Raw genomic sequence first — 17,212 nt, 5'->3', positions numbered from 1 at the left:
CATGACCCTCCTGGGGTGACAATGATAAACACCACCACCATCTTGAACCTACTGAGCATGCACCCGTGACACAACCAGGAAGAATAGAATGGACCACTTCCAGTGATGCTGGCCTGTACCCCTTAACACCTTTCCCTATAAAAGACCCTGAACACCTCCCCTCAGGGGGCTGGCTTTACTGTAGCTTACCCCCCTTATGCATAAGTCTATCTCCTCTTTTAATAAAGCATAGTTTGCTTTACTGCTGGGTACACTGTTCATTTCTATGACTTTGGAATCCAAGATCCTAATTCAGTCATTGGAGAAAATTGGAAAGCTTTGGGCACCAGAGAAGTCTCTAACTGCAAGAGGCAAGTGGCCACTGGGACTATTTTGCTCCCATGTCTCTGCTGCTGGTAAGTCTCTCCTTGAGTTCCCAGCCTAAATTCTGACAAGGCAATGCTTTATTCTCTTTTATCTCTTCCCCCCGCCCCTTTTTCTTCCTCTTTAAAGTGACTGCTGTACAACTACAGCTTAAACTCCTCTCAACCTGTGAGAAGCCATGCTCCCTCTTGGCCAGCAGCGGCTTGCCCTGACGGGTGACTAGCAGAGGTGGGAAGGCCAGTCCTATACCACACAGATCTTGCTTGACCGGGTTCCCCCGATGGGGGATTCATGAGTGGTGGGGATTCATTCTCATACCGTGCAGTGACTAGAAGTCCGGAAGCTGCTAAAATTCTCTTTACCTTTCTCAGATTTTCTGAGCCCTCTTCTGCTGTTTGGTTGGATTGTATCCACTACTATGTGGGCTCCCAGCTATGCTTTGTTTCTGATTTTCTGAGCACTCTTCTGCTGCTCTGTATAGGTGCACCCTTGGAGGGCTCCTGGTTATGCTTTGTTTCTCTGATTTAAATCTAGTCGGTACTTTTCTTCTTTGTGCCAACAACAGTGGGGAGAAATGCTTTTATCAATTACTGTGTCAGTGGAAGAGGCTGGTCCTGCCGACTGGGACTAAGATAAACTGCACCCTACTGTTCCTCTTTTTTCGTTGTTTGTTTATTTGGTTAGACATTTAGTTGAGTACTGATAATCTGAATAAACCTTCCAATCCTTGCACAAACTTTTGGACTTTCAAGTCATTTGTTTAGTGCGAGAGGGCAAGCTGAGCCTGGTCTGTCAGTAAACTTCTTCCCCCAGCTCCCAGGAGAAGGCTATGGTTTTGCCCATGGGCATTCCTCATCCCCTCCAGCTCTGTGTTACAGAAGCTAAATTCCAGGCAAGCACAGCAGAGAGAAGTGGGGCTCACTTCCCCCACTCATTGGGTGGAAGCTCCACCCCAAGCACAGAAGGCTGCAAATACTGAACTCCAACTGCCCCCACCCTTGCTCACTCACAGGGAAGAGATGCCATGTCAGGAATACTAGGAGAGATTATCCCTGCCTACTACCCCACTTGCAGAACAGGACTGTCACTCCAGAAGTGGGCTGCAGTCCCAGCTCCAAGCTCCAGTGCAATGGCAGAGAGGCTTGGCCCAGGGGGAAAGGAGGATCAAGAACAGAGAGCTCTACCACTCTGCCTAATGGGACTGGCCTTATTTGGCACAGAGCAGAGGGGAAGTTCATGCCCAAGGGTGTTGTTGAAAACAATGGAGATAGTGGGAGTCAGCATTTAGGTGGAGGGTGGTAGTTCTGTGATACTAGTAGCAACAGTAGACCAGCTAAAAGTTTAACAGAATCAGTGAAAGAGGCAGATGAGAAGAGACTTCTTGGGGTCAGAGTAAGCCTCAAAGACAGTCAACGTCCTGTCCCTGAAAAGGGGTCCAACTTTAATTGGATCAGACTGTAGCGAGCAATTTGTGGCCCAGAGCATTGTTAAAAACAATAGAGCAATTGGGCTAGCAATTACTGAAGGCTAATAGCTGGGTCTGATACAAATAGAGGCAGATGAAGCTTAAAGGGGAGATCAGGGAAAGAGACTGTTGGGAAAATATAGGAAAATGGTCAGGGCCCGTCAGATGTTCAGAATCTTGCCAAGCATTTGTTGTGAATAGGTTGTGTGTGGGCGGAGTTAGTGTGCCTGCACCGGCCGCCACTTTGGCTGGATTTTGCTGCCTTGGGCAGCAGCCCAAGCAGCCATGCCTTTCCAGCCTGCGGCTTCCAAGGACTGTTTGCCGGTTACCTAGGTCATAGACCTGCATGTAAAGGGGTCTGGTGACCCAGCCTGGCATATGAAGGGTTTGTGACCCAGTCTGGAATGGGCTTGAGGGGTCTGTGAGCTCCAGACCCAGCCCTAGCTTGATAATTGGCCCAGTCAGGGCAGGATTACCAGCAGGTAAAAGAGCCTGACAACTGGTGTGGTCGTGTAGCTTTACAATTGGCATCACGAACAGGATTAGTAGCTCTACAATTGGCGACGTCAGCAGGATTCTGACACTAGCTCAAGAGCCAAACAGAGACGGTCAAAGTGAGCCCAGCTAAAACCACAACCATCCCTAGTGGTCTGAAAAACTGTGTACGTGCCTTGTGAGGAGTGACATCAGAGGCTGCACATTGAAGGGGAACAGACTTCATTAAACTAGTCCAGACATGTCACTAGACAAATAAACAAAAAAGCAAGTAACAACAAGCTCCAGAGGGACGTGGGAATAACCACCTAGAGTTACTACAATGTATTATCTAAAATACCCAGTCTTCAACAAAAAAATTACAAGACATGCAAAGAAAAAAATATGACCCATTACTCAGAGAAAAACAAGTCGGCAATAGAAACTGCTTTTGAAGGGACTAGATGTTGGCTTAGCAGACAAAGATTTCAAAGCAACTTTTATAAATATGTACAAAGACATATATAAAACACTCCACCCAATAACAGCAAAATACACAGTCTTCTCCAGTGCACATGCAGCATTCTCTAGGCCACGAAGAAAGCCTCAATAAGTTTTAAAAGGATTTACCATTAAAGTTTTAAAAAGATTTAAGTCATGCAAGTGTGTATTCTCTGACCACAATAAAAGAAAATCAGAAATCAATAAGAGTAAGAAATATGGGAAATTTACAAATATATAGATATTAAACAACACATTCTTAAATAGCCAATGGGTTAAAGAAGAAATCACAAGGGAATTTAGAAAATACTTTGACATGCGAAGGGATACCTGCACTCCCATGTTTATTACAACTCTATTTACAATATCCAAGAGTTGGAACCAACCTAAATGTCCATCATTGGATGACTGGATAAGGAAAATGTGGTATATATACATAATGGAATACTACCCTGCCATAAAAAAGAATGAAATACTGTAATTTGCAGCAACATCGATGAACTTAGAGAATATCATGTTAAGTGAAATAAGCCAGGCAGAGAAAGAGAAATACCACATGTCCTCACTCATAAGTGGGAGCTGAAAAATAAATAAATAAATAAGAAAGAAAGCTACAACAATCACAATAACATACTGAACTTTCAAAAGTAGAAAAGAGAACTGAGGTTACCAGAGGTGGGAAAGGGGGAGGGGGAGAAAGGATAAGGGAGGAATTGGTAAAGGGCCATGAAAAATGATTACACTGTATAATGTTGAATATACTAATTATCCTGATTTGAGCATCACATATTCAACTCTGAACCCCACAGAAATGTACAATCAACTATGTTACAATAAAAAAAAAGAAAGAAAGAAAATACTTTGACATGAATGAAAACAAAAGCACAACATAGCAAAATTTATGGGATGGAGCTAAAGCAGTACTTAGAGAAAATTTATAGCTTTATTAAAAAATAAAAAAGGTCTTAAATCAATGATATTACCTTCCTCCTTAGGAAACTAGAAAATGAAGAGCAACTAAACCTAAAACAAGCAGAAGGAAGGAAATAACAAAGATTAGAGCAGAAATAAATGAAGAATGGACAAGAATAGAGAAAATCAACAAAACAAAATTTGTTTCTTGAAAAGATCAATAATATTGACAAACCTTAGTGAGACTGACCAAGAAAAAAAGAGAGAGGACTCAAATTACTAAAATCAGGAATGAAAGTGGGGACATTACTATCAATATTACATTACTATTGACTCAAGAAGAAATAGAAAATCTGAACACAACCATAGCAAGAAAAAAGATTAAGTTAATAATTTAAAAACTTCCCACAAAGAAAAAAGCCTAGGCCCAGATGGCTTCACTGATGAATTCTACCAAACATTTGAGGAAGAATTAATATCAACCTTCACAAACTCATCCAAAACATAGAAGAGGAGATAATACATCCTAATTCATCCTATGAGGCCAATCTTATCCTCATACCAAAACCAGACAAAGGTATCACAAAAAAGAAAACTATGGATCAATATCTCCTATGAATACAGATGCAAAAATCCTCAAAAAAAATACTAGCAGTACTAGCAAACTGAATTCAGCAACATATAAAGTGGATTATACACCACAACCAAGTGGGATTTATCCCAGGAATGTAAGGTTGGTTTAACATCTGAAATCAATCAAAGTAATAAACGATATCAATAGAATAAAGACAAAAAACACATGATCATTTCAATATATGCAGAAAAAGCATTTGACAAAATCCAACACTCTTTCATGATAAAAACATTCAACAAACTAGGTACAGAAGGGAATTTCCTCAACCTAATAAAGGGCAGCTACAAACAAATTCATAGCTAATATCATACTTAATGATGAAAAACTGAATTATTCCCCTTGATATGAACCAGACAAGGATTTCTACTCTTACCACTCTTACTCAATTGTACTGGAGGTTCTAGAAAAGATAATTAAGCAAAAAGAAAAAAAGAAAAAAGAAAAAAAAGCCAGCCAGATTGGAAAGGAAGAAGTAAAATTATCTCTATTCACAGATAACATGATCTCATACATGGAAAATCTCAAGGAACTGACGAAAAACTATTAGAACTAATAAACAAGTTTATCAAAGTTCACAACACAAGGTCAGCATATAAAAGTTGGTTGTATTTCTACACACTAGCAATGAACAATGCAAAATGTAATTAAGAAAACAATTCTATTTTTATAATAGCATCAAAAATACTTAGGAATAAATTTAACAAAATAAGTGCAAGATATGTACACTGAAAAGTATAAAACACTGTTGAAATTAAAGATCTAAATAAATGGAAAGACATCCTATGCTCACAAGATTGAAGATATAATACTGTTAAAATAGCAATAGTACCTAAATTGATCTACAGATTCAAGGCAATCCCTACCAATACCCCAGCTACTGTTTGGTAGAAATTAACAAACTGATCCTAAAATTCATATGGAAATTCAAGGGACCCAGAATAGCCAAAACAATCCTGAAAAAGAAGAACAAAGTTGGAGAACTCACCCTTTCCAATTTCAAAACTTCCTACAAAGCTACAGTAATCAAAATTATGTAGTATTGACATAAGTATAAACATATAGATTGTGAAAGAATTAAGAGTCTAGAAATAAACCTTCATATTTATAGCCAATTGATTTTTTTTGACAAGCATGTCAAGAAAATTCAATGAGGAGAGAATAGTCTTTTTAACTAATGTTGCTGGGATAACTGGATATCCACATGAAACAGAATGAATTTAGAAACCTCAGAACACACACAAAAATTAACTCAAAATGGATCAGGCACCTAAATGTAAAAGCTAAACCTATAACTCTTAGAAGAGAACAAACATAGTAATAAGTTTTCATGTCTTTGGGTTACACAATGGCTTAGATACAACACCAAAAACATAAGCAACCAAAGAGAAAAATACATAATTTTGATTGGGTTTCATCAAAATTAAAAATTGTTGTGCTGCAAAGGACACCATCAAGAAAGGAAAAGACAACCCACAGAATGGGAGAGAATATTTGTAAGTAATATATCTGATAAGGGATTTGTATGTAGAATAAAAAAAAAAAGAAAAAAACCTCTTACAATTTTTAAAACGAGAAAAGGATCTGAATAGATGCTTCTCCACAGAAGATATACAAATGGCTAATAAGCACATGAAAAGATGCTCGACATCACTAGTCATTAGGGAAATGCAAATTAAAAGCACAATGCGATTCCACCTCACACTCTCTAAAATGGCTATAATTAAAAAAACAGACAATAACAAGTGTTTACGAGGATGTGGAGAAATTGGAACCTTCATACATTGCTGGTGGAAATGTAAAATGGTGCAGCCACTTGGGAAAACAGTTTGGAACTTTCTCAAAATGTTAAACTTTAGAGTTACCTTATGACCCAGCAATTCCACTCCTAGGTATATACCCAAGAAAAATGAAAACATATGTATACACAAAAACTTGCCAAAAATGTTCACAGAAGCATTATTCATAACTGCCCAAAAGTGCAAAGAACCCAAATGTCCATCCATTTAAAATGAATAAATACAATGTAGTATATCAATACAATGGAATATTATTCAGCAATAAAAGGAAATGAAGTACTGATACATGCTAGAACATGGATGAGCCTCAAGAAAACTGTGTTGAGTGAAGGAAGCCAGACACAAAAGATCATATATTATATGTGTCCCTTTCTATAGAAATGTTCAGAATAGGTAAATTTATAAAAACAGAAGATAGATTAGTGGTTGCCTAAGGCTGAGGGGAGGAGGGGCAGAGAGGGAATGGGGAGTGACTGCTAATAGGTATGGGGTTTCTTTTTGCAGAGATGATAATATTCTGAAATTAGATTGTGGTGATAGTTGAATAATCCTGTGAATATACTAAGAACTGTTGAATTATATACTTTAAATGAGTTAGTTGTAAGGCATGTGAACTATATCCCAACAGAGCTGTTAAAAATATAGTGATGAATTCAGAGAGAATAATATGGTCTGCTTATAAAGGAAAAGTCACCTTTTTAGCTATATATTATAAGGGACAGCATCATCTATGCTGGTGTCTTTATTGCTATTCTGAACACTTTGATTACCTACCTGTCCCCATTCATTCTTTGATAACTGTTCGGAAAAAGATTGACTTGCTCTGAGTCTTCCATGCATAGCAACAGGTACACCTCCTTTATTTTTCTTCAAGTCAGTGGTAAGGTTTCCATTTACTGACATTGGTGGCATCAGCACAGACTTCATCTACAAAATGAATTCAAGCTTTAGCAAATCTGCTTATTGTGCTGCATGCAGAAACTTCAGTACCAGTTGAGATTCTGTCTATATTGTGCCTCAACCCAATGGAAAACACATGGTCACCTTTTCCATCTCACCCACTTCCTGTACCTTGTTGATCCACTGATGTCTGTAAAGTGGGCCTGTTAAGTTCTGTTTGTACATTTTCAACTAGAGACACTGCCCTACAAAGAGATTCCCATTAGAGTTTCTAAGGGATCCAGGGGGCACAGATGTAGGTTCTAGACATGTTCTGAGGCATCAGCACAGGAAATGGAAGATGATAAGTGTAAGGAAAACTAGACTCCCTCTGAGCCTTTATCTATACATGGTGCTTTGACGAGTTCAGAAACACCTCTTAAGAGAGTGGCTGCTTTTTATTTTGCTGTGTTTTCCAGGAGAAATGAGAAAAGGTACATCTGTGTCCAGGAAAGTTCTCAAAGGGGACATAGGTTGAAAACTTTGGAAGCCCTTCAGCCTAAATGCAGTGCAGTTTTCAACCTGACCCTGCCGGCAATTGATTATGTTCTATAATCCTAGTAACAAAGCTGTTATGTTTCTTTTGAAAATAAAATGTCTTTCTGATAGCATATCAACTACTATAATCCGTTCTGTGTTCCCTTATACAACCTGAGACTGTAATTTTATACTGGTGTCTTTGTAGTACCATACCTTTATACAAAACAATTTTAAACAATACTTGTGCTATACTGGTGACCATAGTTCAGTGATGGACAATTCTCTGTGGTAGGCACTTAGTTTCTTCTACAAATTAGGGGGTGTATGAAATCGTACCTTTATTTTTCAAAACTAAAATTGAATCTTATTCTGAGGTCCTTCCTCACTGAGCTGGTTGGAAATTCAATCTCAGCTATTATTAGCTAGTTCACAGCCTACCCTCCCTGTCTTCCCTCAGCAAATGTCCCCAGGTCTTAGGCAGAGCAGAATATTCTGGGAGGGCCCTCTGGACTTGGGTACACACAACTTACTTCTGACAAGCACAGAGGTCAACACCACATAGTCTCTCACGTATTTGTAGCTCTGTAGTTTTCAAGGCCACTAGGGATCGGGATAGATTGCCTTAGCCCCTGCTAAGGTAATACACCATCTTTTTCTTCTGGGAGTCCTATTAACCATCCTTCCCCACACCCTCTGCTGTGGAGTTTGAAGAATACTAAACCATCTTACAGAATCTTCCTTTTCTGTCCCTTCACATTGACTCCCAAGCTGCCCACCTTACAAAATGCCTTTAATAAACCTAGAATGGAGGTTGTCATCAGGTTCTCCCATTTATCTACTTTTGTGTCTCATTTGATAGAGTTCTAAAGGCTTGAACCTACTACTTTCATTACGGTTCAATCGTATTTACTACAACAGTATGTACTGCCAGTTCAACTTCACTCTAGGAGGGGTAGAAGACACAAACAATATACAAGTCAAATTTCTATCTTTAAAACCAGTCTTATGAGCAGGTAGAACAGTGATCCCTGAAGAGGGTGAAATCTGAGGTACCTTGCGAAAATTGCTAGCCCAAAAACTTCTCCCCCAGGGTCTGTCTTGGTGAGTGAAATTCAAACCTCAGATCCAAGTATCAGGAAAAAAGAGGAGAGAGCTGGAGGAGAGAGGAGCTATTATGTTTAGTACTTACTATATGCCATTTTCTTCATCTGAGTAATTATAGTTATTCCTCCCAACAACCCAATATGGTAGGTATTTTTATCTTCAATTTATAGGTGTGGAAACTGAGACTTAGAAAACTTCAGTAACTTGCACAGTCACCTAGCCGGAAAGTGGCAGAGGCAGGATGTAAACCTAGCTATGTCTGTCTGATGTCACAGCTTCACAGTCTTTACTATGTTGAGGCAGCTCTCAATTTAGAGTCTCCACAGAGCTAGTAAGGAATATTCCAGAGACATGTTCTCAATATCTCAAGAAGCACTAGATAGAGCTGGCTGTTCAGGCTAACCTCAGGAATGTTCAAGTTTTCAATCTGATCAACTGGTAGTGGCCGCCATGGCTGAGTAGTGCTGCAGGCATAGGGCTTGTAGAGGAGTCTAGCACTCATGCCATGTGCTTGCCAATATCTGACTGAAAAAAACATCGCATTCCCTTGCTCTTGGCTAGAATCATACCTATTAGCCTCATGGCCAGCTTAAGGCAATTGGGCTGGGCTAGAAGGAATGCTTCAGAAGCCTATGCCCTAACTGACCAGATGTTATCGGACCACAAGGGCTGTAATCACCTTGCATACCACTGATTTCAAAGTTGCCCATTACTCTGTCAGAACGCTCCCTAAAAGTCTTATAAACCTCCTGTTTTCCTTGGTTCAAAGGAGCTGATCTGGTTCAGTCTCCCCTCCACGTTAGTGGAATAAAGCTTTTGGCTGAAATGGCGCCTGGCTTAGGTCTCTCTCTCTTTTCAGTCTTGCTGAACCTAAAAATATTCACTCAGTATGTTAACATTGACTATCTCACCTTGATCCAAACATCTTATTGGCTTGACTATTTGCTGATACCATGAGAATGGTGCCTTAAACTTAGTGTGGCCTTAAAATTTTTTGCAACTGGGATATTTTAGAGAGTACAAAGAGGCACTATTAATAATTATACCAGCACAACAGGTGTAAACCTGGAACTATGGTCATCACTCAGTGAGATGGGGGAAGGAAGTATATAAAATAACCATGGAATCAAGAGAGGGTTGTAAAAAAGTTGCTATCCAGTTTTGTCTTAGATTTGTCCTGCTTTGGTTTTAAATCTCTTAGGAGATATTCAACAAATATTAAGTACTTACTATATCTCAGTTGCTGGGGTTTTAACAGTGAACTAGAGAAGCAGAGGAAGATAGTAAACAAACAGTACCACAATTCCTTAGGTAATTTTGGCAACTGTTATGAAGGGTACATACAGGCTGAGTATCCCTTGTCTGAAATGCTTGCAACCAGAAGTGTTTCTGATTTTTTCAGGTTCTGGAATATTTGCAGAATAGACACTGGTTGAAGATCCCTAATCTGAAAATCTGAAATCCAAAATGTTCCAATGAGCATTTCCTTTAAGCGTCAGGTGGGCACTCAAAAAGTTCCGGATTTTGGAGCATTTTGGATTTTGGATTTTCAGATTAGGAATGCTCAACTTGTACGAGGGGCTTGAGAGCATATGAAAGGGGATCTGATCTAGTCTGGAGGTTCTATTTAAGCTCAAATTAAAAGGACGAGAAGACATTAGCAACAATATTATCATTCATATGTGTATAGAGGTATAAAGGCTCCCAAAACTCAAGGTGCAGTCGGGGTGGCTTTTCTTTATCAGATTACATTCCAGCTCCAGACCCAACTGCCCAGATTGGCTGGCAGTTGATTATCGGTCCCTCAGAAGTTCTATACAAGCTCCTGCTCTGCTTCTGTTGTATTCAATGTGAGTATTTAGGGTTAAAATATTTCTAAAAAATTATCTTGAGCCATTTTGAGGTATATTATAAGGGAAATCATATATTCAGAAATAAATTGCTGTATGATTCCACTTATATGAGGTACTTAAGAGTATTCAAATTCATAGAGACAGAAAGAATGGTAGGTGTCAGGGGCCATGGGGTGGGGAAATGGGGAGTTAGTGTTTAATGGATACAGAGTTTAAGTTCTGGAAAACCAAAAGTTCTGTAAACAGTAGTGATAGTGGTGATGGTCACACAACAATGTGAATGCACCTAATGCCACTGAACTACACACTTAAGAACTGTTATAGTAGCAAATTTTACGTTAGGTATATTTTACCACAATATAAATGATGAGATTTTAATTTTAAAAAAATCAGGCCTTTTCACTTTTAGAAACTTAATGAAATGCTGTTTCCTCATTTTTCCACTTTCAACATGAATTTTTTAAAAAACATTTTCCTCATATAGAAGTTAATTCTTTACCAGGCAATCACATTTACCATTTAATTCTTTACCATGCAATCACAGATTTTCTTAAAATTTGTATTAATCTCTTCAGAGTTACAACAAACACTAAAACATAAATCAATTCAAAATAATAAATGAAAAGAGGTACATATTCCCTTATAAATATCTGAGACAAGATTCATGCCAATATTACTTCTTACTTTGTTTCTTTCTAAACGGTGGAGTAAATTCAAGTCTGTGGACTCTGATATTCCGCCATGTATGACCAGGATTTCATTGTCAATGATCGTACCAATTGGGAGCCAGGTATAGAGGTCTTCCAAGATTTGTAAGATTTTTTTTCCGTGTAGCTGTAAGTAGGAGTTTGAGTAAGTTTTGTTTTTTTGATAGGTTTAGTTTATTGACTAGTCCCAACGTATGGACAAAAAGCAACAGTTTTCATGCCACCCAAAGGAAGTCAGCAGGAGTCATTAACCAACTAGCATGTATTAATCATGCCTTTTTATTCTGTATTTTTTGATATGACATCTTGGGGCCTTGCTCCTTTGAAGGAGAGACTGCCCCTCCCAGGGCTAGCTAATTTCTAGAAATGGTAAATGACTCACCTTTCATATGCAAATCAACCAATCCAAAGCCTACACCCTAACCACCTCCTTTATTGGGCTTTCGCACTGAGGGCCACTATTCCCTTGAACTAATCGCCCCAGGGCCAGGTACCAGACAACTAGGGACAACCCCTATGACCCAAAGCAGGCTGAAATTCAAACTAGTCAAAAACCTGATTATCCTGAGGCACCTTGCCTGTTCCCTCCCAAGAAATCCACAATAAGGGCTCTTCCCCGTGTTTTCCCCTCACTTTCTCTGCCTTCTGACCAACTCTGGTGCTTCCCCAGGTAGTACCCCCCAGTGTGGCGTGCAGTGCCTCCTGTTTCTAGAGAACTGTGAATAAAAAACTCTTCCTTTATGACTGTGATTTCTGTGTCTGTGTATTTTACCATACCCGAGGAAAACAAATCCCCAGCACCTTTAAAGCACTGGAGTATGTTTGAATCTAGGATGAAACTTACACAAAAGTCACATTGAAAAAGTTTGGTTTAGTCCAGAAAGAAAATACAAGACTCTACTATGGCCAGGGCTTCCTGCTGTGCTTTTATTTTATTAGCATGGACTCTGACTAGTTGGCCCACCACCTGTCCTAATGCATCAATCTGGTCTCCATTAGCTCTATTTTTTTTTTTTTTTTACTTCTATGTATAAACAGCTTTAAAGAGAATACAAAAAAACAAAAATATGAGTCTTACCTTATATTTATATAAAACTTCTCTCGTGAAGCCATACCTGAAAAAAATGGGATTTAAACTATTTAATTAATTGTTGAAAACTCCTACTTACATGAGTCATGCAGAAAGGGGATCCCTTGACATCTCACTATCACAAGTACCAAGAACTCAAGGAAACAGACTTCAGTTGGAGCTAACTACTACCCAAGTCTTTGCTAGGCATGGGAAAGAACAAAAGCAATCGGTGACATCATCCCTATCCTCAAGGAGCTTATAGTATAGATGGGGAAAGAAGATAGATTTTCACGAAAAAATTACCAGTCAACTTAAGAAATATGTGGTAGGCTCAGGTCGTGTAAATGCTTCAAGTATTCAGAGAAGTCTGCTGTGGCAACTGGGGGAAGCTGTGTGTGAGAAGGCTTTTCATTTAGACAGAATGTCTTACAGTAAATGATGGGAAAAAAGAAAAGGGTGAACAAAGGCAAAGAAAAGCTTAGAAAATAACAAGTTGGCTCTTTATGCTCTCTCTGATACAGGACATGTAATAGTATCCAGGGTTTAAATAACAACTGTCAGGAATTTTAATGCCTAAATAGCAGTAGCTAAGGGAGATTTAATAATGGAAATGGTTTTCAATTACTTGTCCTTGCTTTAGGAATAATAATATGTACCCTTAATATCCAACACTGTGAAGTTGAAACATAAGTCATTCACTCCAGGTGTTCATGCAAATTGTGTCATGTCAGGGTTCTATGGTTTAGCTTTATGGTTTCCAAGATGAATTCTGTCCTGTACTCACCAAAGGTGTCCATGTTGTTAAATCCAATGAACACCTTGCAGTTCTCTTCTTTCTCACCCTCTTTGAAACACTAAATACAGTTGACTATATTGTCTTTCTGGAAAACTTTCCTCCTCCTGGATTCTGTGACAGTAAACTTTGTTGGTTTTCCTATCTTTCTGGCTATTCTGAATCTCCTTTGCAAGTTCTCCTCCTCTACCTAGCCTTAAACGTCAGAGTTCCTTCGGATTCCGCCCTAGGCCCAATTTTCCCTTCACTTTCTCCCTTAGCAATCTACTCCCTGCCCAGGACTTCAGTTATTATCTACTGTCAATACAACAGGACGATGCTCCAGGCCACGTTTCATTTCTGATCTCTGGACACATATACTCAACTGCCTAGTCAACAGTACTTCAAATCAGCTTACCCCAAACTAACTCATCATTCTCCCTCATCAAACCTTCTCCTCTTTCTGTGTTCCCAGTATCAGTGAATGATGCTGCTATACTCCCAAAATTAGGCTAGGAACTTGGAGGTCACCCTTGATTCCCTCTTCTTTCAAGCCCCACATATCAAGTTACTGAGCCTTAAATTATCATTACCTAAACGCCTCTTGAATCTATTTCTTCGCATCTCCATCACTACCACCCCAGTCTAAGTGAAACCCCATCATCTTCAATTACTTCCTAACTGACCTCCTGTATCCACTCTTGCCCCTCTCCAAATCACTCTTCCTGCTGCATTTTAAAACACAAACTTTGCTACTTGTGAATGTTAATTCTAGATGTCAACTTGGTTAGATAAAGGAATGCTGAGAAACCTGGTAAAGCAATCTTTTTAGGTGTGTCCATGAGGGTGTTTCCAGCAGAGATTAGTATGAGAGTCTGAGTGGCCTGGGTGGAAAGACCCACCCTCAGTGTGGGTGGGAACCATCCAATCCACTGGGGGTCCGGAGAGAACAAAAGACAGAGGAAAGAGGCAAAGGTCTCTCTCTCGATCCGATCCGCTAGAGCTGGGATACACTCTTCTCTCCTGTCCATGGACATCAGAGCTTGAGACTCTTCAGCTTTTGGGTTTCAGAACTTACACCAAGGACATGATCATATTCCCTGGTTTTGAGGCCTTTGGACTTGGACTGAGCCACGCTACCAGCATCCAGTTTATAGACGGCCTATCGTAGGACTTTTCTTCATAGCCACGTGAGCTACCTCCCCTAATAAATCCCTCATATAATTATAACATATCCTATTGATTCTGTCTCTCTGGAGAACCCTGACTAATACACTACCCTTCAATGATATTCTGTTATCCTTAGAAGAAAGTCCAAATTTCTTTGCACCATCCAACCATTTCTTATGGATCTGGCCCTATCAGGCACCATCCTCTCTCTCAATCCATGCTCCTGCTCTCCTGAACTTCTTCCAAGTCTAAAAAGTCTTGTCTCATGTTCTGCATAAGTTGTCCCCTCACTGTGGAACACTATTTCCCATCCCCCCACCATGGCCTTCTCTTGATTGCACAGTTCATCTTTCCGGTCTCAGGTTAATGCCATACTTCTATGGGAGAACCTTCTGTCACCCTTCAGACAAGGTTTGATCCTCTCTTTACAAACTTATCACACCTGAAAAATCTGCTCAATATGTGTCTTCTTTGCTAGATGTAAACTCTATGAGGGCAGCAGCCATGTCTCTTGTTAACCATTACAGGCACTAAATAAATATGATTAGTAACTGAATAAATCAAAGGATAAAAGCCATGTCCACATAAAAGTATTGAGCTATATTATTTATAGTGGGACTCTGATAATAGTCCTGGGATTTTTTTCTTCATAGTCTTAGCATGTGCTTCCACACCTTGAAAAATAGAATTGAAACTGTACTCAGGCCAGGTGCCAAAACTGCCCAACAGACAAAGCTAATCAGTTTCTGAGCTTTGACCAAGGTACCCAAAAGCCCAGGACCAAAAGTGTGAGACATGTCATATCTTCTACTGCCCTAGAGCAAACTGATTTGTTTTTTATAAAATAAGAGATGAAGAAAAAGAAAAAAATAAAAAAGAAGAGAAAAGGGAGCATTTGTCACCTACTGTGCCTTTCAGCAAAAATTCTTACACCTTTTAACCAGTCTTTATTCCTCAAATCTCCAGTGACTTAAATAGTTTAAATGTTATATTACAGCTGTTCTCAAATATGTTTATGAACAACTATGCCAGAAGCAATTATCATGTCATAAAAAATATATACACATCAGTGAAAAACACGGTACTAGTTTCTGAGACAATACCCAAGGTGGGCCAAGAGTAGCAACAGAATGATTCCATCTAAGTCTGCTCGTAGAACTTACCACACCTCCAAGCCTGGCCTAACACACCTACCCAACACACAATTTGGCCTGTGAAGGGTGGGCATGGGAGAAAGAAAAGATGGGAAGGGTGCTTCAGAGAAAATGATACTCAGTAGAAGATTGAGGGTGTTGAACAGGGGTGAGAACTGAGGTCTTCGTTGAGGTTCCCCTCATCCCTCCTTCTCTACCCTGACCTCTAACTCTCTGCTAGGAACTAAATGTGGCAGCCTCTTCCAGAGTGTGAAACAAAAGAGGAAATCTAAAGGCCTAGGTTACCTCATATTCATCATAAAATCTTCATGGTTCCCTCTGTTCAAGTGCAGGTCATTGGGGTAGACAAGAAAACTCACGAACAGGATCATTAGGATCTCCATGGAATTACTTCCTCGATCTACAAAATCACCATTAAAAATATATGGGTTGCTCCCTGAAGGGAGGCCATTCTGTGGAAGGAAGAGAAGGGGAAAAACAAGCAATTAAAAGAATGTACTTTTAAAGTACAGTTTTGTACAAAACGTTCCTGTGAATATGGAGAGAAGAGGCTGAGTCAGTTCTTCTACTGGGAGAAATCTGCTCACTCGCTTGAGCCAGTTTCACTCTTCTGGGGCAGGCATCTCCTGCAAGGCACCAGGAAGTGAAGAATTAGCTTGGGACAGGAAGATTCTAGGGGAGATGGGGATTGCTTATTCTACCCACCACCTTCTAGGAGTCTTCTCTGAAAGGAGCTGATAATTGTCCTGTCAAAAATGGCTACTCTCATCTCTTCCTTCTCCCCTGAAAAGAGGGAGATTTCTACCTAAGGAAGAACACTGAACTAAGAGCCAGAAATCTTTCAGTCTAACTAAGGGGCCCTATGTTTAACTTCTCTGGGCTGTGATCCCCCCAGTTTGCTCCCTCCCCAGATCATATGGGAGAAAGGATATGAAAGTACCCAGGCAAGTGGAAGGTACTATGTGAGCAGGGCTGATATACCATCAGTGCACACTGAGACAGCCACATCGGGTGTGTATAGCCTGCATGTATTCTGGTTGATCGCTGACCAGGCCATAGGAGTGATATTCAAAATATTTAACAACTACTGAGTATAAGATGATACTTTTAAACACAGCATTAGCATGAAAAGGAACTGGAATCAGGACAAAGGTCTGGTCTTTGTAATAACTATTAATTCATTAGTCCTACCCTACAAAACTCTAAGACAAAGCAAACATATGGAACATTGTTACATTTTCTCAGTGTCATGCCTGATAGAGAAATGGATGGCTGTATTTCTATTGCATAATAAGATAAATTCAAATGTTTTAAAAATTCATTATAAAGAGAAAAATTTAACTACTCATATATCGAAATGCATGTCCTCCTTCAAAAAGTCACATTAGGAGAGAGCGGAACGGAGGCTGCCAAAGGTGGGAAAGGGGAGGGGGAGTAGGGGTTAGGGAGAAATTGGTAAAGGGCCACAAAAAATGTTTACATTCTGTAATGTAAAATTTTTTAAAAAACTACCTTCAGGAAATAATACACATATTCTAGTTATAATCTATTTTATATTTTTATTCTAGTTTAATCTTTTTCAAACTCCTCTTTTGTTAAGATTTCGAACTACATAAGAAAATCTTATTACTTTATACTCAGCATCCTACTATTTATATACATTTTAAATTGTTCATATCAGTATAATAGAAATAGGTTACAACAAATAATTTAAGGATTCTAGAAATCATTTATGCAATGTAACATGCTCTGAACGCAACTGGGAACAAACAAACAAGCCATGGCACAATGTAATAAAAAGATTAGTTCTCTAGTC

At 39.3% G+C, this 17,212-nt stretch overlaps 1 protein-coding gene across 4 annotated transcripts in view; it reads right to left on the bottom strand.

Annotated features, from left to right (window-relative positions):
• PPEF1 (protein phosphatase with EF-hand domain 1) overlaps positions 1–17,212 on the bottom strand; it is a 124,937-nt gene that overhangs the window by 24,079 nt on the left and 83,646 nt on the right. For 3 of the 4 annotated variants that reach the window (XM_063083376.1, XM_063083373.1, XM_063083374.1), the window contains exons 10-13: positions 15,682–15,848; positions 12,307–12,343; positions 11,206–11,355; positions 6,920–7,072 (exon numbers count right to left, since the gene is read on the bottom strand). In XM_063083376.1, coding sequence (XP_062939446.1) covers positions 6,920–7,072; positions 11,206–11,355; positions 12,307–12,343; positions 15,682–15,848 — 507 coding nt within the window. The remainder of the gene's footprint in view (positions 1–6,919; positions 7,073–11,205; positions 11,356–12,306; positions 12,344–15,681; positions 15,849–17,212) is intronic. The other variant, XM_063083375.1, reaches the window with a different exon arrangement.

Source organism: Cynocephalus volans, chromosome X (genome assembly GCF_027409185.1).
Source record: "Cynocephalus volans isolate mCynVol1 chromosome X, mCynVol1.pri, whole genome shotgun sequence".
In the NCBI taxonomy this organism is placed as follows: Eukaryota; Metazoa; Chordata; class Mammalia; order Dermoptera; family Cynocephalidae; genus Cynocephalus; species Cynocephalus volans.
The sequence above is the reverse complement of the archived record's forward strand: the minus strand, read 5'-3'. Positions and strand labels throughout refer to the sequence as shown.